A 25,674-nucleotide genomic window follows, 5' to 3' on the forward strand; every position below is an offset into this window, starting at 1 on the left:
TTTTGATAGACTTAATTTCAAGTTAGCATTTTATCTTTTAGCAGCTTAACATTTTAAAATATTTTAAAGTTACATTTACTGATAAATATGAAAGACATTGGAAATACTTTGTCCACATAATGTCTTTTGTAAACCTTTTGGAAAGTTGCTGAGTAAGCAATAACAAGCTTTGTTTTTCTAAAGAGGTAGTAGTAGTATAAATAAATAAATAAATAAATAAATAAATAAATAAATAGGTGTTTTTGTCTGTGCACCATGTGTGTGCCTGGTGCTCACAGAGGTCAGAAGAGGGCATCTCAAGCTTTGTTTTTCTAAAGAGGTAGTATAAATAAATAAATAAATAAATAAATAAATAAATAAATGGGTGTTTTTGTCTGTGCACCATGTGTGTGCCTGGTGCTCACAGAGGTCAGAAGAGGGCATCTCTTATCCTGGAACTGGAGTTACTGATGGTTGTAAGTCACCATGTGTGTTCCTGGGATTTAACCCAGGTTCTCTGGAAGAGCAGCCAGTATTTTTACATGCTGAGCCATCTAGACAAGCACTCTACTGTTGACTTATCTTTCTAGTCTCTGCCCATGCTACTTTTTTTTTTTTTTAAGAGTTTTTTATTTAATGTATGGGTGTCTGCATGTACACCTGCATGCCAGAAGAGGGCCTAATATTTTACTATAGATGATTGTGAGCCACCATGTGGTTGCTGGGAATTGAACTCATGACCTCTAGAAGGGCAGCCAGTGTTCATGCTACTTTAGACGCATAGTGATGAATTAAAAAAACCCAAAACTTCAAATACATGAAAACAGTGATCATGAAATATGTCACACGATTACATTAAATCAGTGTATTCGGTAAAAACAAAGTAGAAATTTTTATCTCTTTCTGAGATCTGAGAAAGAGCCAGTAAAAGTGAGATAAAAACTGTATATAGCTTGCTATACTGGCTTGAGTCTGTCCCAGGTATAGAGTTACTTGGAAAGAGATGCTCTTACATGTGGAAATTTTTAATATCCTCAGGTCTTAACAGTGTTTGATACGTAGTTTTGTTCTGTGTAGAGACAAAGGAGGAAGGTTAGAGAAAGGTAGATTGGAATAGGAGACTAGGAAAAGTTAGATGCCTGAGAATTAGTTATGTATAACCTTCTTGCTGTGCTTCCTTCTCTTCCTCCTCCTCTTCTTTTTGTTTTGTCTGAAGACCTGGAAGGCCTTGAACTCAGAGACTTGATTGCCTCTGCTCTCTGAGTGCTCTGAGTGCTCTGGTATGCACCACCATACCTGGCAAGGCTTTTAAAGGTATTTTTAAAAAAACATCTAGATTAACCTAGATTGAATTATAAAAACACTTGGGGCTGGAGAGTTGAAAATGGGACATGAGAGATGACTTGATAGTTAAGAACACTGGCTGCTCTTCTAGCTTACAACTGTTTGTAACTCCAGTTCCAGGGAATCCAGCACTCTTACACATATATACATACATACATACACACACACACACATACATACATACACACACACACATACATACATACACACACACACATACATACATACACACACACATACATACATACACACATACATACATGCAGAAAAACACCAATGCATAGAATATAAAAATAAAAACTAAACCAAACCTAACCAAACAAACCTCTTATATTAATGTTTTTATAAATTACCAATTTCATGATTTTTTAAAGATGCTTTTGAATTAAAATAGATTGCCTATGCATGATAGCAAAATAGCAGCAGGAATAAAAACCCTACAAAACCCAATTCAGGAATATTTCCCACTAAGGGAAATCTGTAGCCAGAATATCTTTACGTAGGTTTGTTTCCAATTTTGCAAATATTTGCAGCTTGAATTAATAGTTATATATCAAAATTAACTGGAGTACCAACTGCCAATTTTTAAAAATAATTTCCTCTTCTGTTTTATTCTTAGAAAAGTTGATTTTTCTATACTGACTCAAGACTCCATGAGATGGTATTTATGTACTGCCTTTTTGAATAGCTCTCTCATTTCTTGACCTTAGGGTTGCCTTCTACCACTGAGTCTTGGGCTTGTCCTGTACACTTCTAGTAATATGAGGAGGCTCAAGACACCCTTTATGTGCATTTTTCTGATTGAGCCAAAAAAGTTCCTTCCATCCCTTGAACAGTGGAGGATGTTTTGTTTGTTTTTGAGGGGAGGCAATTATACCTTATGGAGGTGTTCGCCTTGTTACTTTCACCCTGCTGGGATGAAGAGGAAAATGTCTCATTAGCATCTTTATGATTAGGCACTCAAAATCTAAACTAAGAAAGATTATAGTAAGCAGAAGTCACAGGAAAATACAAAAGTAGATACTGGAGCAGCAGGAGAAGTCAAAGACTAGCAAATTAACAAACAGAAGTTCTGAAAGAAAACAGAAATAAGCTGAATGCTCAGAAAACAAGACAACTAGAGTGGTTTATTTTAAAACTAGATGCTGTGCTTGAACTAGCTCGGAGGATAAAGGCATTTGTTGGAGGATAAAGGCATTTGTCGCCAAGCCTAATGGCCTGGTTTTGATTCCTGGGGTTCACATGGTGGAAGATAAGAACCGACTCTTCCAAGTTGTCCTTTGACCTCATACTCACTGGGGTGACTGTGGGGGACATCATGTGAGTATTGGGAACTGAACCTGAGTCCTCTGCAAGAGCAGTAACTTGTCCTTACTGCCGAGACATCACTGCATAGTCCCAAACCTTCTGTCTTCATGTATTTGGGTTGTTACCACAGAATACCTTAAAACAGCTATTCTCAAGGCTGAGGCCGGGAGGTCTGAGCTCGCAGTGTTGGCAGATTTGGAGTCTTGTGAGGACACTTCTTGTTGTGTTCTCATGTGATAGAGGTGATGTTGAGAGAGAGAGAAGGAGAGAGGAGAGAGGAGAGGGGAGGAGAGGAGAGAAGAGGGGAGAGAGAATAAAAAGCAAAGTAAATTAGGTAAACAGTTAGAATTACACTCATTATGAGTAAGTATTATATCAAAATGTCCTAAGTTGTCTTATGGGCTGATTCTTTCATTTTTCCTTTGGCATTTCATGGTTAATATTTTATGTCCTTTAATAGCATACTAAGCAGTATTTAAGAAATGTGTTTCTGATCCAGGTATATTACGTTTGGGTGTTTACACAAACACTAAACTATCAGGAGTATTTGTATATCAGTGTTTACTGTAGTACTTTTGGGTCAGTAAGAGGGGTCTGCAGGTAAAGGTACCTGCTGTCAATCCGTATAGTGAGAAGAGAGTGGATTCCTGAGAGCTGTCTTCTGACCTCTACACTCGTACTGCGCATTTGCTTACTCCCTCCAATAACAATAAATATTTTTTAAAAAGTTGATACTTTAAAAATTTATTTTAATGTTTATTTTATATGTTATGGGTATTTTGCTTGCGTGTATGTCAAGTGTATGCAGTTCCTGTGGAGACCAGAAAAGGGCATTGGATCCTCTGGGACTGCTGTTAACAGATGTTATGAGCTGCCATTTAGATGCTGGGAATTGAACTGTGGTTTTCTGGCATTGCAGCTAATGTTAACTAATGAGTTATCTCTGTATCTAGCTCTTATACTTTTTAATTGCAATGACTGTTGTATAGATGTTTAATATAAAGTTCGTTAGAAAATTTACTAAAGATTTATGTTTCACTTTTTTCATTGAAGGATATGGTTACGGGACTTAGTCCTCTGCTCTTCAGGAAGCTTAGTAATCCTGACATATTTGCACCTACTGGAAAAGTTAAACTCCAGCGACAACTCAGTCAGGATGACTGTAAGTTACGGAGAGGAAGCCTGGCAAGTTCTCTGTCGGGTAAGCATAAGACCTGTTTTTTTAATGGAATGTGGGAAATGAGTATATTAGTATGTGGTACGTAATGTGCTTAGCCTGTATATAACCTGGGTTCAACTTCCAGAACCCAAAAGTGGGGATGGGGATAATTGTGGGACTGTGTTGTTAATATATAAAGATATATCCATTGAGTGGTCATCTTGATAGCCTCTTCTTTGATATGTTCCCACAGAATACTGTAGGAAACACTGTTTTCCTTCTACTACTTCATAAATTCTCTGAATGCTAGCCACCTGAGCAGCATAGAGAGTTGTTAGCTAACTAGTACTCTTGGCTACTCCAGGATTTTTGCTCCTTTTATAACTTTGTAGATTTCACATCCTTTTCTTATTACCCTTACCTCCCTACTCCCCACCTTCACCCCTACTCTCACCCCCTACCCATGATGGAAAAACCCAGGGACTTGTATTTGCTAGCCAAATGCTCTGCTATTGTGCAAAATCCCATAATCATCTTCCTGGTTCCTGTAAAGAAAAGACAATTATAAAATCCAATATACAAAGGTGCTAAAAGAAGTCCAGGTTGAAAACAGTTAAGATTCAGAAATTTTAATCAATCAATAGACCATGAAAAAACAGAGTACGGCCAATAGAGAAAAGCAGGAGAGAAGCAGAGTCCTGCTGTGTGCTTCTTCCCCAAGTAGTAAACAGTTGTCATTTCTTTTCTTTCAGTTCCTTTTTGGTCACGTTCCCCCTGGCTTTACCTTTTCACTGTTGTGCTGTCTTTTTTAAAAAAGCTTGTGCATTGATGTGTATATGGACATTTTTATTTGCACACACGCCTGCATGACAGAAGAGATCATCAGATGTCATTATAGATTATGTTGTGAGCCACCATGTAGTTGTGGGGATTTGAACTCAGGACTTCTGGAGCAGCACTTGGTGCTCTTAACCCCTGAGCTATCTCTCCAGCCATGTGCTGCCTTTTTTATTTTGTGATTTCTGCTCTTATTTTTCATAGAACTCTGCTCATCTTTTAAGAACAGGATTATTTTCTGTTTGCCCATGATAAATTGTACTTAAAAAAAAGTACTGATTTGTGCAAAGGTATGGCTGTATGGGTGTATATCGTAGTGTATTTGCATGTGGAGACCAGAGGACAATTTTAAGGAATTGGTTCTCTCTATCATGCTGATCTGGAGGATCATTGAAATGATCAGGCTTGGCTACAAGTGCCTTTACCCTGTGAGCCATTCCAATAGTCTTGTAAGTAGAGTTTTGAATTAAGGATTAAAAAACAAGCAGTGTGGTAGGGCACACACCTTTAATCTCAGCCCTTGGGAGGAAGAAGTGGACAGAGCTCTGAGTCTGAGGCTAGTGTGGTCTATAGAGCAAGTTCCAAGACACACAGAGAAACTACCTCAAAAGCCAAAAATATACAAAGAAAGAAACAAAGAGAAAAAGAAAAACAAAACAAACTAAAACTGGTGTTGGATAGACGGTGCATCAGTTAAGAGCACTTGTTCTTGCATATGACCTGTGTTTGATTCCCAACAAGTTGCCTCATGACCACCGGTATCTCCAGTTGGAGGGGGACCTGACTCCTCTGACTTTTACAGGCACCAGTCATGCATATACACATACATTCAGGCAAAACATACATATAAAGTATGTAAAAATTTTAAAATTTTTTTTTAAAAAGAAGAAAACTATAGGCACTGGAGGGATAGTTTAGGTGGTTAGGCCATGTGTAGTAGTATCACTTAGAATCCCAGTGCTTTGGAGGTTCCTGGAATTTACTGAACTATCAGGCACACAGCCCATCCTACTTGGTGAGTTCCAGGTCACTGAGAGACCTTGTCTCTGTCACACACAAAAACAGGTGAATAGTACCTGAGAAAGGACATCCAGTGTTGTCCTCTGGTCTCCATACATATGTATACCTTTATACACACATACAGTTTTTAGAGTAGGCTGGCCTCAGACTCACAGATCCTCCCCTTCCAAATGCTAAGTTTAAAGGTGTGAGCTACCATGCCTGGGCCTTTTAATTTTATTTTGTTAAGTTACTTGGTTAAATTCCTCACCCCAAGTCAGTGCCAGCAAGGGAATCAAATTCTATTCATTTGGAAGAACAGCAAGTAGTCTTAGCCACTGAGAAATCTCTACTGCCCCTTTTATTCTGTTTGCTTATTTTTTGTGTCAGGGTCTCTGCAATCCTGGCTAGCCTAGAACCGACTCTGTGGACCAGGCAGCAGACTCACCTCCTTTGTTCCTCAGGTGCGAGGACTAAAGGTGCCCACCACCACACTGAGCTTACCCTCCCCCTTTAGATTAAAAAGTGTATTTTTTATGTATGACTGCTTTCCTTGTATGTGTGTTTGTGAATCACTTGTGTGCCTGGTTCCCAAGGAGGTCAGAAGATGAGGGTTGGGTCCTTTAGATCTTACCTTACAGTTAGTTGTGAGCAAGAGCCCTTAACTGTTGAGCCATCTCTTTAACTTTTTTGTTTTTTTGTTTTTGTTTTTCGAGACAGGGTTTCTCTGTATAGCCCTGGCTGTCCTGGAACTCACTTTGTAGAGCAGGCTGGCCTCGAACTCAGAAATCTGCCTGCCTCTGCTGGGATTAAAGGCGTGCGCCTAACAACACTAGTTCCTATGCTGTGCTTTGCAATGTGAGACCTGTTCTATTCCGTGTGGAAGTTTTAGTGTTCTAAATTGTGGAAATTAATTGTTTGACTATCTGTATTTTTACTTAACTTGACTTTAGCCTTGTATCTTTTTTTTTAAAATTACTTATTAATTTTATGTTTGAGTATTTTTGACTGTGTGTGTATGTCTGTGCACCGGAATTGGAATTGGATTACAAATATCCCACAAGTCACCGTGTGGGCTCTGGGAAGCAAACCATGCCCTGAACCACCTCTCCATCCGTCTCGTCTCGTCTCGTCTCGTCTCGTCTCGTCTCGTCTCTTTTTGTTTTTTTTTGAGAGAGAATCTTAACTGAGTATCCTTAGCTAGCCTGGAACTTGGTATATAAAGCAGGCTCACCCAGAGCTCATGGAGATAGATCTGTTTGCACTACTTTGCAAGTGTAGAATAAGGCCCTTGTCACCATGCCCAGGAGTTGTTTTCATTTGTCAGTGTTGCACCTAGCTTAGATTTTGCAGGGAAAACTGATTTTTGCTTAACTTGATTTCAGGTCGCTTTCTTTGTTCTTGTATAGCTTGTACCTTTCTTTTCCTGGTTTTGTTAGTTATGTTCTACCTGTCTGCTTTCAATCAATCTATCAATCTATCCTGTTGTTTAGTTTTTATATTTATTTTTTCTTTTTTAATATGATTTTTAAAAAAATTATGTGTATTGTTCTTTTGCCTGCATGTATATCTGTGTTAGGATGTCAAAAGTCCTTGGCCTGTACTTATAGACAGCTGTGAGCTGCCATGTGGGTGCTGGGAATTGAACTCAGGACCTCTGGAAGTGCTCTTAACTACTAAGCCCTCTCTCCAATCGCCAAAGTCATTCTTTTTAAATTGTATTTATGTTTTGTTTGTGATGCTAGCTTGGTTATAGGGCCTTGGTGTATAGCTTATGCTGTTCTCAGACTCAGTGTGAAACTTAGGCAGACTCAGACAGTTCTGCCTTCTCATTTGAGTTTTGGGCTTACATGTACATCATCATGCCAAGCAGATTGTAGTCATTCTCAATCTTTATTTCTCCTCAAATTTTAATTTTCTTTGTTTGGTTTTACAAGATTGCTGTCCAAATGAGTTGGATCATATTTTGCTTACAAACAAAAGCAAGTAAACTCTATAAATAACTAAGGTTTTTGTCGTGTACAGGAAGAGTTTTCAAGTGAACTGAGTAATCAAGATAAAGCCAATGGAAAGTGCAGGGTATAGCAGTGAAGTTGAATAAGGGAAGAATGTGAAAAGAGGAGGAGATGAAGCCAGAAAGATACTCTGAATTTTAGAATTTTTTAAAAAGATGTATTGATTTATTTTAATACAAAAACAGCTACTATGCTGTAGCTGTTTTCATGCACACCAGAAGAGGGCATCGGAGCCCATTACAGATGGTTGTGAGCCACCCTGTGCTTGTTGGGAATTGAACTCAGGACCTCTGGAAGAGCAGTCATTGCTCTTAACTGCTGAGCCATCTCTTTGGCCCAAAATTCTCTTTAGAATGACAAAAAGTTTGACTTAATTCTTTATAAACATTGGGAAAGCTGTCAGCTGTCTCTTAAAGGAAATAAATGTCACAGTTACCTTGGTTGTGGTTAGTAGTGGTATGAAGGATGTGAAGCAAAGGGGGAAATGGGTCTGGTACATCTCTTCCAAAATCCATGGCGATTCTAGGCGCTTAGTGTTCATAGGCAACTTTTGTATCTCCCCACCCCTGAGATAGAATCTTAGTATCCTGACTGGCTTGGTTCTTGGTATGTGGCCCAAGGTGGCCTTGAACTCTTGTTTGTAGTTCTTTTTCTAGCTTGACTTTTACTTATATTTCCGTGCAATTAATGTAGTTGGTAAACCTGGACTGAGAACATTGAATCTGATGAGAATAGTACAGCTTCAGTATTTCTCTATAAAACCATAAGGCTCAGACTTGCTTTGAATAATATTTCTTCTACTTATTGCACTTAGGTAGGGTAATAGTCTTTAGAAAACTCTTAATGGCTGCTAGTTTAAGTGTTATGGTGAGAGATTGGCATGGTTGTGAATGTTATTGAGACTGAATATTCTCAACTCACTTATCCCACTTACATTCCTCCTCATCAAGACATTTAATTTGGCACTGTCAAATTCGTACATGGATAAGTATAAAACACTCTTGTTTTGTGTCAATATGATTTTGTCCACCTGATAGCATTGTGTTTGTATCTTTTCATTCATTTGCCAGCATATAATTACAGGAATGTTTTCTGCCTTTTGTTTGAAGGTAAGCAGCTGCTCCCTTTGTCCAGCAGTGTACACAGCAGTGTGGGACAGGTAACTTGGCAGTCTACAGGAGAAGCATCAAACCTGGTTCGAATGAGAAACCAATCCCTTGGACAGTCTGCACCTTCCCTTACGGCTGGCTTGGTAAGTGTAAAGATTTGGGGTTGCTGTAGGAATCTTTGATCCTCATTTATCATTGATGTTTGTTCTATAATCAATGTTAAAATTTTAGTAATTTCTTAAAGTGAACAAGATTGAAATTTTAATTAAATATGTTCTGATCTCTTTATAACTTGTACTTTATAACTTGTATTACTGATAGTGATTATCAAGAGAATAATTGAGTATGTTTGTAATCTTTTTGTTTGTTTGGTTTTGGAGTCAGGGTTTCTGTGTGTAGCCCTGGCTGTCCTGAAACTGACTTAGTGGACTAGGCTAACCTCTGCCATCCTAGAGCCATGATAGAAGGCATGCACCACCATACCTGGCTAGTGTGGTTATAACCTTAATGAATATCTTTCCTGAGAAAACTTTATATATAAATAATTAAAAATTTTAAAGTTGTATTGTTCTGTGTGCTGCTCTGGCAAATACTGGACACCTAAATATGTAGTGGAGGAAAGAATGGGCTCTGTACTTTTTAAAATTCTATTTATTTTTGTGTATGGGGTTGGGGTACCAGTGGAGGTCAGAAGAGGGTATCAGATGCCATGAATCTGGAGTTACAGGTGGTAGTGAACTGCTGAAGTGGGTGCCAAGAACTGAGTTCAGGTTCCCTGGAAAACAGTAATTGTTCTTTTTTTTTTTTGGTTTTTCGAGACAGGGTTTCTCTGTGTAGCCCTGGCTGTCCTGGAACTCACTTTGTAGACCAGGCTGGCCTCGAACTCAGAAATCCACCTGCCTCTGCCTCCTGAGTGCTGGGATTAAAGGCGTGCGCCACCACGCCTGGCCAGTAATTGTTCTTAACCACTGAGTTTTTTCCCCAGCCTGCCTTCTATTGATCTAGTCTTTGTATGCTAAGCAGGTCTTTATATAGGTTAAGAATTTTACTCTCTGTCCTATTACCAGCCACCAAAGATAACATAATTGATGCCCCACTAATCTCATAGCATTCTGTCTGTCCTTTAGGACAATGCATACTAGTAATTTTGAAGATACAACAAAGAAGTTGGTCTTTTAAAATAGAATCTTATTCATCTATGTCTTGGAATAAGCCTTTTGGGTCGATAGGCATGAAGTGGAAAGCTTGCCACATTGCTTGTCCTGGGAAGTTTGGGCAGATGGAAGAGGAGTTCCTGTGTCAGGGAGAAAGATAGTTTATGGATCAAAGGCTTTCCTGGTACCACTTGAGTTTTCTGGGTATAGCTGTGAATTTAGAACTCTTAGAAACGGAGTGATGACAATGTTTTGAATTATAGTTTTTAAAAGTAGAACATATTTATACACAATTTACACTATACTGCTCATCCATCTAAAGTAATTTCTTGATATGTTTAGCTATCATTGTATTCAGTGTTAGAAGATTTTTATTATTTTAGAAAGAACCATCTGCAGCCTTTTTATATCAGCCCCTCACATGCTAGGCAGCCACAGATGTATTTTCTACAGTGATAGGTTTGCCTAGTCTGTGCATTCAGTTTATGGTTTTGATTCTTCTCATATAAAGTTCATCACATGATATGTGGTCTTTATGATTGGCTTTTTTTCCACTTCTAATGTTTCTTAAGGTTCATTCATATTGGATGTGTCAGTATTTAATTTTTGTTTTTAAGTAATATTCTTTTACCTAGACATATTTTTATGTTTATTGCTTGCTAGGTACTTGGTCTGCTTCCACTTTTTGACAATTAATGAATAATGTTTCTATGAAATACATGTATAGATTTATATGAGAACATGTGTTTTTATTTGCCTTGTACATGCATGCACGTCTGTGTGTGTGTGTGTACACATACATATGCGTGGAATTCCATTTATATGGTAGCTATTTGAAGAATTATTTGAAGGATTTTGTTTTCTTTATATGTTTGTCACTTTTAGTTATCATTTTGACTTTATTCATCCAGATGAGAGTAAAGTAGTATTTTGTTATTTTGCTCATCTCCATAATAACTAACAACGCTGATCATCTTTTTATGTGCCTATTGGACATTTTATATATTCTTTGAAGATGTGTCTGAATTCTTTGCTCATTTTAAAAACTGAGTACTCTTACTTTATTTATTTTACATTGACCTTATTCTTGTTATAGTTGGTTCTCTGAATTCATTAAGTTCTGAATCCTACCAATTGAATTTAGGAAAAAAATAATTTAGAAATTCCACTATAACACGATGAGTTTCTTGGCCCACCAGCTCCCATATAAGGTCACAGAAACCTTTTCTTAATTATGAAAGCTTGGCTTTATCATAGGCTTGTCCCCAACTAGCTCTTATTACTTAAATTGACCTATTTATACTCATCTATGTCCATGTAGCCCATTAGTTCTGTCGGTACCTTAGTCCTTGCCTGTCTAGCTGGTGAGTTCTTCAGCCTCTGACTGTTTCCCAGAGTGCCTCTCTCTTCTGGAAGTCCTGCCTACTCTCTCCTCCTCCTTTGCTATGGGCCATCAGCTTTGACTAAACCAATCAGAAGGTGAGAAAAGTGTATTTTATAAAATATACTGCAAGTGCTGAGCAATTACAAAACCAAAGTGTGGCTGTAATCAGATCTCTTCTTTGCAATAGGAAAGATCTCACTTTGTACAAAAATTATCACTTGAATAATTCAAGGGCCAAAAGATCACCCCCTGCATTCCAGGAAGTTTTAAGATGTTAAACTTGAATTTCCTCCATACCAAGCACTACCCTAAAGTCACTTGAGTGAAGTGGTTAATTAGTTCTGGGCACACCCTCTTATCTATTTGTATTTTTGGCTTTTTCTGCTTAACAGTGTAGATATTTTGTTTTTGCTTTGTTTTCATTCTACAAACAATACAATAGTATATGTTTATATAGCATTGATATTATAGTAGATATAAGTACTTGAGAGTGGATGGAGGGATGTGTTTGGGTATATATATGATATTTAAAAGGTGTTATTTTGTTTGTTTTGATTTTTGTTTTTGTTTTTTGGCCCACATTTCTCTGTGCAGCCCTGGCTATTCTGGAACTCACTCTGTAGATGAGTTGCCACTTGCCTCTGCCTCCCAGTGCCTGGAGCTGGGATTAAAAGGTGTGTACCACCGCCAGGCTTTCTTTTAGATATTTTTATTTTACGTGTATAACTGTTTGCCTGCATATATATGTATATGTATGTGTATATATGTACACACCTATATATATGTATATATACATGTGTACATATATGTACATACATACATACACATATATGAATGATACTAAGTATGTGCCTGGTGCTCAGAGAGGTCAGAAGAGAATTATCCCTTGGAACTGGAATTACAGATGGTTGTGAATCGCTATGTGGGTGCTGGGAGTTGAACCCAGGTCCTAGAAAAGCAGCAAGTGCTGTTACGTGCTGAGCCATCTCTTCAGCCCAGTATGTGGCATATTATAGAAAGAATTTGAACAATCCTCTGGTTTTAATCTCACTGAGAGGTTTTGTAGTCAGTCCCAGGTGGAAGAGTTAATTGTTTTCTCTGCCTTTTCTCTGCCTTTTGATTTCTCTGCTTTTCTCCTTAGTTGTTTACTTGCTTTTCATTCCAGTGCTTGAAGTTTCCCAGTAGGACATTTGTGTTTGGTAGTATATTTACTGGTTTGTATTAGGCTTCTTTCTGTCTTCCTATTGCATATTGAAATTTATTTCAGTGTTTTTCCTGCTCTGACTGTTATATCTGAAAATATCTAAACAAGAATTTGTTAGAGTCATTATATATAGATCCCATCTTCTAGAGAGTTTTTAGGTGATAACAAGATTATATAGAGTAAACATTCAATTTCAAAGTAATATAATACAACATTTATAGAAATTATATGTCGATCATGAATTTAAAAGTGACTAAAAGGTGAAAGGGGATCTACCTTGGTTAGTGGAGCCCTTATCTTGTGGTAAATATTATTTGGGGGGTTTCTACTTCACCTTAGATCATTTAGTTTCCAAATAAAAGACATAAAACTTTTAGATTTATAATAAGCTTTAAAGCATTAGAGCTGGGCAGGTATTAGCCCTCTATACTCTATCTTCTACGTCCGTCAGTAACCCTGAGATAAGATATCGATTACTTTGTTCTGCCTGGGCCACTCCTACTCCAACAGGCTGGCTCTCTTCGTCCATGCTCTGGATCCACTTACCCCTTGGCTCCTTCCTTTGTTTTGTTGTCTCTCCCATGCCCCTCAGACCACAAGCCAGGACCCTCACCTTTCTCTCTTCTTCCGAGCTACAGGTTATAGGCATCTTTATTCAGCCAATAGTTCTAAATTAAGAAACAAGGTTTGCATTTGTGAAAATTCACTGTCTTGGGGCAAATAGACCCTTAGGATAAAGATTTTAGCATTACAATATATAGCATTACAAAATGTAGACCAAACCTCAACATTGTCTAGCATGTACAAAGCCCTGTGTTGTCTACTACATAACCATGATTTAGTAGAATATGTTTGTATTCCTGCACTCAGGAGATGAAGGTAGGGAAATCAGAACTTCGGGGTCATCCTCAGCCATATAGTTTGAGACCAGGCTGGGATATATAGGACTGTTTGAAAACAAAATTACTAGATCTAAAAAGTACCTAAAAGCAATCAAGAATTGTTCTGGCTGTAATTATCAGGACAGTAACTTGTCAAAGGTTAGACTTAATTAGAATCTGGAAAACAGGTAAGCAAAAGCCTTGAATGAAACAAATACTTTAATTTTTAGGCCATCTACAATACAGTGGTTCTCAAGCTTTGGGTCTTGACCCCTTTGTGTGTGGGGGTCACATAACAGATATACTGCTTATCAGATATTTACATTATATTTATAACAATAGCAGAATTACAGTTATATGTGAAGTAGCAAAGAAATAATTTTATGGTTGGGGTTACTCTAACTTAAGGAACTGTATTAAAGGATTGAAGTATTAGGAAAGTTTAGAACCAATGATGTAATGAGTTTATGTAGGCAAGTTTGGACTTCCCTCTCATCTAATATTTCAGGTATATACTGAAAGGGATTTGTTGAGTATGTGTATGTAGAAACTATGGTTAGTGGTTTCCAGTACACATTATAAGTAATTGTATATTTATAATTTTATCTATTCTTAGGGATAGATAAAAAGATAGCATTTTGTTCAAGGTTATTACTATTTTTAAAAAAGTATATACTATTGCCAAGCATGGTGGCATACTCTTAATCCCAGCATTTGGGAAGCAGAGGCAAGTGGATTTCTGTGATTTCAAGACCAGCCTGGTTTATGTAGTGAGTTCTAAAACAGCCAGGGCTATTTAGATGCTGTTTTAAAAACAACAACAACAACAACAAACCCCCAAAAAACATACTGTTAAAATGTAGCATTAAAGATGCATAACAGAGGCCAGATGTGGGTGGGAGCAGGTGCAGTGGCAAAGGCAGGCCGGTGGATCTCTCTCTGTGAGTCCAATTCAGCCAGGGCTACAGAGTAGATTTATAGTACAAGATCTTAGATGAGAAGTTAGAGACCAAGGTCTGTCTGAAACTGCCTATTTGAATTGGAGTGAAGATTAAAATGTTGTTAACTGTAAAATAAGTTTTTTTTTCTGTTTTCTTGAGTATTTTTCAAAATTAATCTTGTCTGTCTGGGGGGGATGTGTGTGTGCACATGCACACATGGGCATGTGCCATTATGCTTATATGGAGGTCCCAGGATTCCAAGAGGGCTTGTAAGAATTGGTTCTTTCCTTCTAGTGTGTGGGTCTTGGGGATCAATCATAGGTCATCATCAGGGTTGACAACAAGTACCTTTACCTAACCTTGAGCTATCTTCACTGGTCCTTTTTTTTTTTTTTTTTTTTTTTTTTTTGAGAAGACAGATTGCCTTTTCTTAGAGGAATGATCATTTGTAAAGAGTGTGTTTTTCCATTGTTGTGTTTCTAGCTACAATAATAATTTTATAGTTATTAAAAGGAGTAAAGAACTTTTAGGATAAGCCTTAGGGGTGTGTGATGTCTGATAGAGTTTATGAAGGTTGCTTGATGTGGGATGTCCATGTGAAAAGGGTGCTCTGTGTATCACACAGATCCTTTCCTAATCATCACTTTATTAGCTTGTTGAATAAAGGATTCTTCATGATAGATTTTGTAAGAAATATTGATTAAAATTAACATCCACGCCTCCAAAACAACAACAAAAAAACAAAACCAGCAGTGGGACTGGGAATATAATTTCAGTGATAGAACTTTTGCTTGACATATACATACTGAATATTTTGGAAATCATGTTATTTCAGTTTTTTTCCTTAATGTGAGGTTACTAAAGGAAAACTCATTTTAGTTTATCCTACTACATATCACAGCATAGACTACTTCTGTGTCTTAGATCATGTGAAGATTCCACATTTTCAAGGCTCAATCCCATCAATACTGCAATGGGTGTCTCCATTTCAGAGCTCACTTGCCTGCCTGGACCCCTGTTATTTCTGACTGATTGGCTACAAGTTTGTATTTTCATGACTGACTGGTTAGGCTTGATTAATTTGCTGGGTTTACAGAACCCAGGGAAATTTAAATTGTCTGGTTTATTATGTAGCTGTCTTCAGACACCCTAGAAGATGGCATCAGATCTTATTACAGATGGTTGTGAGCCATCATGTGGTTGCTGAGATGTGAGCTCACGTTCTTTGGAAGAGCAGTCGGTGCTCTTATTCAATGAGCTGTCTCTCCAGCCTCTGTCTGTTTTAGTATAAAGGGTATTTTAAGAATACAAATAGACAAGCTGATGGAGAACTAGGTAAGTAAGGTTTGGAAGATTCTTGAGTGTAGGAGTTTCTTTCCTTGTTAGTTGGGATGCACCTTCCACATAGCACATGGATCAATTTTTGTTGGACTGCCTGTGTTGCATGTAGCTTTCTGCTACCCTGTCTAAGCTCTGGGAATGGGTTGAGTTACCAGCTCCCACCCGGCTTCCCTTGAATCTACAGATAAAAGACACAGGCACAGTTGTTCATTTTCAACTTGCCTTCTTGGCACAATTGCTGGGCACAACTATCTCCTGCCTAGAAAACACACCCTTATCATTACTTTTAGCTCTGCTCTTCCCACCTGCCCTGATGTTAGCTGGGCAGTAGAATCTACTCCCTACTAAACATCTCTGACTATAGGAGTGGCCACAGCCATACTGCTCTTCTGGAGACCTCACATGGATGCCTGGTTCTTACCTCTCCAAAGCATGTTGGACTGTCTTCTCCTCCCTTGCATCTCCTTTTCCTTCAGGGTCTTGGAAGTCCTGCTTATTTCTTCCGCCCAGTAATTGGCCAATGGCTTTCTTTACTGACAGATCAAGAACCAATTGGGGAACAGGACCTCAGCATCAGAGCTGCTCTTACATGCCTGTAAGCCAAGCCTCCGTGTTTTCAGCTATTCAGGAGCAGCAGAAATCTCTGGGGTTTTTTGTTTTGTTTTAAAATTTTTAAGTTATTTACTTACATTTCACTCATTGCCCCCCTCCCAGTCACCCATATTTAGGGCTTTAGGTCATACTTTATTGCATGGGGTGATTGAAGAGTGGACATTGTTGTAGAAATATGTTGTCTTCCTCGGAACTGTGACAGATTGGTTCCGAGGGTCTCAATCATGACATGACAGGAATGCTACACTCATGCATTCTAAACAACATGGTTACCTTGAGATTAGAGAGATGGTTCAGCTAAGAGCCTACTCTTGCAGAGGTCCTGGGTTCAATAACTCACACCCACATGGTAGCTCACAACCATCTGTAACTCATAGCCAGGTAGATCCCTCTTCTGTCCTCCAAGAACACATATGCATGTGGTATACAGATATACATGCAGGCAAAACACCATATACATATGGTAATTTTAAAAAATCAACAGGGTTGCCTAAATAAACCTACACAGTAACAATGTCAGCAATAAAAAAGGAATCTATTGTTATATGCAACAACTTGAAAAATTCTCAAAAAATATCCTGAATAAAAGAAGGCAGGTGAGCCGGGCATGGTGGTGCATGCCTTTAATCCCAGCACTCGGGAGGCAGAGGCAGGCGGATTTCTGAGTTCGAGGCCAGCCTGGCCTACAAAGTGAGTTCCAGGACAGCCAGGGCTATACAGAGAAACCCTGTCTTGAAAAACTCAAAAAAAAAAAAAAAAAAAAAAAGGCAGGTGAACATAGTATATAGAATATAATTCCATTTATTTAAAAACCAATAGAAATGCAAATTAATATATGTAATATCAGAGGTGTGGTGGTTCCAATGTGCTTGGGCCAGGGAATGGCACTATTAGATGTGGCCTTGTTGGGGGTGTGTGTGTCCTTGGAGGAAGTGTGTCATTGTGGGGTAGGCAACAAGACCCTTCTCCTAGCCACATGGGAGCCAATCTTCTCCTAGTGGCCTTCGGAAGATGTGGGACTCTCAGACCCTCCTGTACTATGGATGCCTAGACAATGCCATGCTCCCACCTTGATGATAATGGACTGAACCTCTGAACCTATAAACTAGCCCCCAATGAAATGTTGTCCTTATAAGAGCTGCCTTGGTCATGGTGTCTGTCCACATCAGTAAAACCTTAATTAAGACAAGAGGTTATCTAGATATAAAGGTAGAAGAGAGGAGGAGGGAAGAATTATGTATAGGCACAAAAAATTGTAGTGGTATAGACATATTTTATTAAATTGCACGTTTTAATGTTTCGTGGGTCTTAAGTGTAGAGGTTGTGTTGTAGTTGTACCAAGTAGAATGAATTCCCATTCTAACTTATTCTTTGTATTCAACCAGTTGTGGGTCTCTGTAGTAGCATGTCTATTACAAAAGTAAGCTTCCTTTATGAGGATGAGAGACACACTTATTTGTGTATTTAGATGAGTTTTTAGAATATTGTTACAAATTTTGTTGGTTTAGGAAATGGTAGTAGTAGGTTCTTTTAAAGAGCCTGTAACCTCTCCAGCCAACATGTAGTTGTATAGTACCAAGCGTGAATTACCTCGTAATTGTAAGGATCCTATGTCTAATTAGACAGCTATTCATTGTCCCCAAGATAATAGTACCACATTTGTACCATTGGTTATACCATAGTGAGGTGGTCATTATGGTACAGAGACTTGGACTGATTACCTTTCTCCCTTGATAGCTCGTCTAGACCTCCAAATGCTATGTGATAGCTGGTCCTCAGGATTGAGGTTGCTACTTTAGTTCCAATCTGATTCTTCCACGTCCTGTGGCCAATGTTGGTGGTGTCTTCAGCAGTAGGAGCTTACTTGCAAGATCTGGGAAGCAACCAAGGGTAGAGATAGTAGCCTATATAATTTTGGGGTCTCTTGGACTATTATGACCTACAATTCTTTTTTTGTTTGTTTTTTTTCCGAGACAGGGTTTCTCTGTGTAGCCCTGGCTGTTCTTGAACTAACTCTGTAGACCAGGCTGGCCTTGAACTCAGAAATCCGCCTGCCTCTGCCTCCCAAGTGCTGGGATGTTCTATGACCAACAATTCTAAGGGAAGTTTTTCATGCCTGGCATTGGTTTTTTTTGTTAGTTTATGGCTTTTGGGTTGAGGTGGGGCATATTATTACCCTGTCTGGTGTAAATTCATTTAAACACATTATTTTCTCTCTCAACTCCACCCCATTTTGTGTGGGAGTATACATACATATGTTTTTTGTTTGTTTGTTTGTTTGTTTTGGTTTTTCGAGACAGGGTTTCTCTGTATAGTCCTGGCTGTCCTGGAACTCACTCTGTAGACCAGGCTGGCCTTGAACTCAGAAATCCGCCTGCCTCTGCCTCCCAAGTGCTGGGATTAAAGGCATGCGCCACCACGACTGGCTTTTTTTTTTTTTTTTTAATGCAAAAGCAAGAGGTTTATTTTCCAGTACGTTGACCTTCAATCAGTCTCTCAAGGCGAGTCACTAAGAAGGCGACCCTGAATGGCTATTACAAGCAGCTTTTATACTTTTTAGGGGCACAGGTTACATCAGCAAGGTTATAGTTCAAACTTATTGGCTAAGCATATTAACCTTTACATTAGCAAGCATGACACACATTTGAACTCTACCAGGGACTTTCCAGAGGGTCATGTGACTGTCAGTCAGAACATTCTGAGAAATTTTTACTGAAGAATGATCCTGTGGGTGGAGAATGGAACTTGGCCTAGCCTTGACTCCAGGCAGGAGTGGGAAGCTGTAAGGAGGGTGTGGGACTGGAAAAGCCCTGAGGGTCCCTCATTCCCCCCCTTTCCTTGTACTAGCTCCAATCTTGGAGCTATGCTCAGGGGTCTGGGGTAGCTAACACATACTCTTCAGGTCCTGCCCTCAGGGTCTCATATTGTTGGTGCAGGACCATCAGCTATACTGCTTCTAGTCTCTCTTTTCTGAAGGCTATAAGCTTATTCAATATGCAGGGTCTCAAGGTCACCAACTGCAGGAGAACAATTAGGGGTCCTAACACGGTGGATATGAGGGTGGTTAACCCAGGAGAGGAGTTAAATGAGTCAAACCAAGACTCGAAATAGCCCTGACTCTGTTCTTTCTCTCTTCTGCTTGTCTGGCTCTTCCCTCACCTTGGCCGTTGCATCTTTAACTACCCCTGGAATGGTCTTCAGTATGTGCTTCCCGATGTTTTACACCCCTGGTAGCACAGAAAAAGTGGTTGGCCCCCCAACACTGATGGGCCAGCTGCTGGCTTTTTCCATCTTGGGGGCCCACATATATGGGGGTTTCTCGCAGGACACTCTTCAGCACCCTAAGCCCCACCCTCTAAGGCTGCTTCTGGGACACGGTTTATATTCATAAGTCCCTTGTCCCCCATATTTGGGAAATCCCTCCTATGTGTCTCCTGGGCAGGGACACCCTAGGAGTCAAGGCCCATCAATAAATCACAGATATCAAAGACAAGGTCTGGCCACCAGATACAATGTAGGTGTTCCTCTGTAGTGGACCACGCCACATCCCCAGTGGCTGAGAGCACCTGCCAAGTCACCCTAGTAGGGTTGTGGGGGCTGCCAAGGCTCAGCGTTGGAAGATAGACCATGGCCATCTCATTGTTTCGCTGGCCTTGCAGAAGGGGTTGCTTGGGTGTCTTGCTGCTATCCAGATGGCATCAGGCACAGGTGCTGGTCTGACATGAACCCAGGCAATTACTCCATCCACTTTATCAGAAGTCGAGGTGGTCAACAACACCAGGAATGGCCCTCTCCACTTTGAGGAGAGATTTCAGCACAATGACTCCTAACATATACCCAGTCTCCAACTTGGTACTTGTGTGGAACGTCTGGGGTACCTGTGTTATATATAGGGCACTAAGTTTAGGCCATAATTCCTGGTGGCTGATCTGGAAAGTTTACAGTCGAGCCATAAAGCCCCTGTCAGCCTGAAAAGTCACTCTGGGGGTTGTCAAGAGCCAGGATCAAGGGAGTGGGGGTCCCCTACAGGATGTCAAAAGGGGTCAGGTTAAAATGGTAGGGGGTGTTCTGGGCTTAGAACAGGGCCAGGGGAAGGAGCACTACCCAGTCAGTGCACTACCCCAGTCACTACCCAGTCTCCAAGGACAATTTAGTTAAGGTCCCTTTTAGAGTTCTGTTCATTCTCTCTACCTGCCTTGATTTCTGGGGACAGTGAGCACAATAGAGGTTCTAATTAGTCCTCAATAGCTCTGCCAATCCCTGACTTACTTAGAGACAGAAGCAGGACCATTGTCTGATCCAATTACCTTCGGCACACTGAACCTCCGGAAAATTTCCTCTAACATCTTCTTAGCTACCACTGTAGCTATTTCCTGCTTGGTGGGGAAAGCCTCAATCCATCCAGAGAAAATATCTACAAACATTAGAAGGTATGTGTAACCATATTTTCCTGGCTTAACTTCTGTAAAATCAACCTCCCAGTATACTCCAGGCCATTCTCCTCTAGGTGTCTTTGTTTTCTCTTGGCATCATAAGCATTCACTTACTGGCATACCTTACATTGTTCTTCTATATTTCTGGCCCAAAAGCTGAGGTCCATTATATATACTTTCAGGCCCTTAGCTGCTTGGACAAGCTTTTTATCCCCTAAATGGGTCCATCTATGCATTTGGTCAAGTAAGTCCTTCAGCTTGTTTTCTGGGGAGTATAGTTTTTCCTTCTTGTGTGTGCCACTGCCTTCCTTCTCTAGGAAGTAGTTGGTAGAGCGGCTAGCAATCTGAGTCCTTTCTTCTTCCATATATTTTAAGCGAGGCCATTCTTTAATGTAGTTCCATTCCCCATCGGTTGTTTCTTTCAGGTCTGTAACTGGGATAGGCTCCTGCTTAGCTACTTCTTGAGCCACTTGATCTGCCTGGTTATTGCCCTGGGCCACTGAGTCTCTGTTTGATGTCCTGGGCAATGAATAATACAGTTGCCGGCTTTCTCTGGGCATCCAAGAGATCCAAGATTTCCTGCTTGTTTTTTCTTTCTTTTCCTTCTGATATGAGCTGTCCTCTTTCTTGGTATAAAGCTCTGTGGCCATGGGCTATGTGGCAAAGGCATACCTGCTCTCCGTGTAGATGTTAATTTTCTTACTGCCCCCTAATTCCAAGGCTTTGTTGAGGGCAATTAGCTATGCTTTCTGTTTCAACTTTCTGGGCAGATAGAGATTCTGCTCAGATGACATTAGTGCCGTCCAATTACCTGTCCACTATGACAGCACCTGTTTGTCTCTCACCAGCATGGAGAAAACTGCTGTTGTAGCTCATGGCAGGGGTCAGTCAGAGAGATCTTTTTTCCATCCATGGGCTCTCCTTTGGGCCAGTTAGTTGTGGTCCTTCAGGCTGGAAGTGTATCTGGTCCCCCATCTTAGAGAGTAAGTCTTGCTCCAACAGAGTGTAGGGACAGTCTGGGATGACAGTAAATGAATGGGATACCTGGTCCATTCCTAGGTCCACTGTTCTTCTGGCAGTCCATGAATACATTTTGGTTGCCAGTGTTTCTTTGGACCCAAGATTCTTTTTTTGGAAACAGGACCATCGGCTTGGAGAAGGACCAAGTTTTGAGCCCTTGGGTCCACCAAGAGTTGAGTGGATTTCCCCTCCACTCTCAGAGTTACCCTGGGTTCGAGGAGGGGGTCTGAACCCTGCCACTGTCTTCCCTGGGGGCTAACACCTTCACCGTTTGGGGATTTCCCGCCCTGGCTTCTGTTTGTTAGAGCACTCTCAGGCTCAGTGGCCCCTCTTCTTGCAGTATGCACACCGGTTCTTTTCAAGAGGGTTTCTGTCTCTCTTTGGTTGGAGTCTCTTTTCTCTGCTTTCCCTAACTACTGTAGCCAAGATTCTCTGTAAATTCCTTCCTTGTCACTTTTCTTTCCTTTTTTTCACCTTCCTTTCATCTTCTTTCTCTGCTCCATCTCCTCCTCTGTCTCCCTGTTATGGTAGACTTTCTCAGCAACCTGCACTAAACCCCCCAATGACTTATCCTGTCGCCTCTCTAGTCTCTGAAGCTTTTCCCTGATGTCTCTCCTAGCCTGGTATATAAAAGCTATTGTCAGCCGGGCGTGGTGGCGCATGCCTTTAATCCCAGCACTCGGGAGGCAGAGGCCGGCGGATTTCTGAGTTCGAGGCCAGCCTGGTCTACAAAGTGAGTGCCAGGACAGCCAGGGCTACACAGAGAAACCCTGTCTCGAAAAACCAAAAAAAAAAAAAAAAAAAAAAAAAGCTATTGTCACAGTAGCTTTGTGCTTCTTGCTGCTGGGGTCATAGGGTGTATACTGACGGAATGTCTCCATGAGTCACTCTAGAACGGCAGCAGGAGATTCATCTGATTGTCTAACCTCACATACCTTGGTCAAATTTGTGAGTCATTGTGCAGCCCCCTTGAGCCCTGCCAGTGGAACCTGGCAGTAGACCTTCAGGTGCCCCTTACCTTCTGCCGTATTAAAGTCCCAGTCAGGTCTAGTCAGGAGAAACTTGCTGTAGAGGACAGCCTCTTCAATCAATGGTGCCCCAGTGTCTGAGGGGGCATTCTTTCTGGCTTCCTGAATTATCCTCTCTCGATCTTCTGTCATAAAGAACACTCTCATGACTTGTTGAATATCATCCCAGGTGGGCTGATGAGTAAATAAAATAGTCTCAAAGAGATTATTGGGGTTATCTGAAAAAGGAGGGGAGGTAGTGGCCACCACGGTACCAGGGGAGGTGGCTCTCACACTTCGCTCCTCCCTCTGGTAAAGGGGGGTACGTGGCCCTGGTCCCATTTGGGCTGAGGATCCGGGAGCTTGTGCTGGCGCAGTGGGGATGGGAGGGCGGGCAATAAAGCCAAAGGTAGGGGGATATGGAGGAGGAGGGTCTTGGAGCAACAGGTCCACTGTTAAAGGGTTTGGAGGATTGACTTCTTCTCAGGTCTGGATCCTTCCTCCCATGTTTCTTTTCTTTTTTTCCTGACAACCAGAATCTGTTGTCAGGTAGGTCTTGGGAAAAGAAAGGCTTTTATCCATGAAGGGGGGAGGGGTCCTCCACTAGAGTCTTCCAGGTAACTAGATAGGACACTTGGTCTCGGTGCCCGAGGGATCCTGGCCTAAAGACTTTTTCTTCTACTGCTTTGATCACCCTACAGGTGGCCACCCCACCCTGAAGGTGGGCCATTTGGAGAAGCAGAGAGTAACTAACTTTTCCTTCTTTAATACTGCTGATAAGTTTTCTCCTCCAGTGGTTAACTAGGATGCTTAATGGGGTAGATTGATGTCTATTTTCACATTATTTCTAGTCAATTTGCTAATTTCTACCAGAATGAACCGAAGGAGGTCTGTAAGTTACCCCTGTATCAGTGTAAATACCATTCAGGACAAAACATGAATGGAGGAGAATTTTATTTTGGCTCATGAATTCAGAGGAATTTCATTCTGTCTTGGTGATTCCGAAGGCATGGCTGGAAATGGCTCAGTTTTTGGTGATAGGAACATAAGGTTGTAGCTTGTTTACATAGTATGGACTCGGAGGCTGACTCCTCAGCTGGAACCAGGGGTTGATAGAACCTTAAAAAGTTGCCCCTAGTGTCCTATTTCTGCCAGTCCAGACCTGTTAAGTATAATAAGCCTGTGGAGGGACATTTCAGACTAAAACCCAAACAGGATTGCTGGGATTTGATAGGGATTTCATTAAGTCAATAAATTATCTAGGAGAAAGTAGACATTTTAGTAATATTGAGTCTTATGATCCATTGTCTATAGTTCTTTAAATCTTTAATTATTCTCAGTGATGTTTAATAATTTTTATATATGTATTATATGTTTCTTACCAGATTCCTGTTTCATAAAAAAATAAGAATATGATTGATTTTTTTCCATCTGTGGTTGCTTGTAACTTTTGTTGATATTTTAAACAATTTATTTGTTGCGTGTGAATATATACCTGGTGCACACTATAGGGTGTGTGTGTGTGTGTGTGTGTGTGTGTGTGTGTAAGGTCACAGGACAACTCTGCGGCTTTGGTTTTCTCTTTAATCTTTACATGGATTCTAGGGGTGAAATTCAGTCAGACAGCCAGGCTTGCACAGCAAATACCTTAACCTACTAAGCAGTTCTGCTGGCTTAACAGATATTTGTTGTTTTAATGGCAGATTTTTTTTTTGAAATTTCATCACTTTTATTTTTTAATTTTTTCATTTGACTTCTCTTAATTTTCAGCCTCACTAAAAATGAACGACTTCAGCAAAGGGACTGAGATTGTTCTTGGCAACCGAATTAATGGATTTTCTTTCAAGAGGCTCAAAATTCAACAAGTCTTTTAACGTTAGGATAGCATGAAAATAAACTGTATTTCTAGGAAGACAATAAAACAAATTTAGTAATTTAGATTTGTTTACTTAACTTTTTATTTTAAATAATTACAGTTTCACAGTAAGTTGCAAAAATAGGATTTTGAGGGATTGGAGAGATGGTTCAGTGGTTAAGAGCACTAGTTGCAACGAGGACCTGAATTGTATTCTTAGCACTCACATCAGGTGGCTATACTGCCTATAGCTCCAGCTCCAAGGTATCTGTCACTCTCTTCTGGCCCTTCTTGCACTTGGACACAGACACACATGTATATAAGAAAGACAAATAAAATAAATCTTAAAAATAAACTATAGACAGTTCAGTAAGTCCACTTTTCCCCAGTGGTATTACTTAGTAAGCAGTACAATGTTAAAACCAGTCAATAAACATGAATACCATATGCACATCAATGACATATACATAGATTCAAATGTCTATTGCATGTATGTATGCATGTATGTATGTATGCATGTATATGTGTCCATGCCACAGTGCATGTGTGCTAATCAGAGGACAACTTAGAGAAGCTAGTTCTTTTCTTCCACAACATGAGCTCTGTGGATCAAATTCAGGTTGGCAACAAGTGCCTTTACTTGGTAAGCCAGCCCGTGTGTGTGTGTGTGTTCATGTATGTTACAGCAACTTCATGGAGTTGCTTCTCTTTTTCCACATTTATATAGTTTTTGTTCCCTAACAACAAAATCCAAATCTAAGAGCTTAACATTTTGAACCACAAGCTAGAAGTTAGAGAGAATGAACTAGAAATGGTAGAATTGATAAACTCTCAAACTTGGTGATATAATCCTTTAATCCCAGCACTCAGAAGATAGTGGCAGGTGATCTCTGAGTTCAAGGTCAGCCTGGTCTACAGAATGAGTTTCAGGACAGCCAGGGATAAAAAGAGAAACCCTGTCTGAAAAAAAAAAAAAAAGAAAGAAAAAAAGGAAGGAAGGAAGGATACTACACTTGATCTTAGCCAAAAGGCCGAGAAGCGATAGAAAGAAAAGGAAAGAAAGAAGAAAAAAAAAAGGAAAAAAATTCCAAG

General features: G+C 40.1%; 1 protein-coding gene and 1 non-coding gene across 7 annotated transcripts in view; one reads left to right on the forward strand and one right to left on the reverse strand.

The window, feature by feature from the left end:
• Mast2 (microtubule associated serine/threonine kinase 2) overlaps nucleotides 1-25,674 on the forward strand; it is a 157,573-nt gene that overhangs the window by 24,899 nt on the left and 107,000 nt on the right. For all 6 annotated transcript variants that reach the window (XM_085839066.1, XM_021159305.3, XM_029475989.2 and 3 more), the window contains exons 2-3: nucleotides 3,685-3,832; nucleotides 8,751-8,893. In XM_085839066.1, the coding sequence (XP_085695192.1) occupies nucleotides 3,685-3,832; nucleotides 8,751-8,893 (291 nt within the window). The remainder of the gene's footprint in view (nucleotides 1-3,684; nucleotides 3,833-8,750; nucleotides 8,894-25,674) is intronic.
• On the reverse strand, nucleotides 25,426-25,625 carry LOC115031054 (U2 spliceosomal RNA). Its single transcript, XR_003836627.1, has one exon. It is a non-coding gene; the product is annotated as a U2 spliceosomal RNA (small nuclear RNA).

This window comes from Mus caroli, unplaced genomic scaffold (genome assembly GCF_978045245.1).
Source record: "Mus caroli unplaced genomic scaffold, Mus_caroli_1 scaffold_6, whole genome shotgun sequence".
NCBI classification, from domain to species: domain Eukaryota; kingdom Metazoa; phylum Chordata; class Mammalia; order Rodentia; family Muridae; genus Mus; species Mus caroli.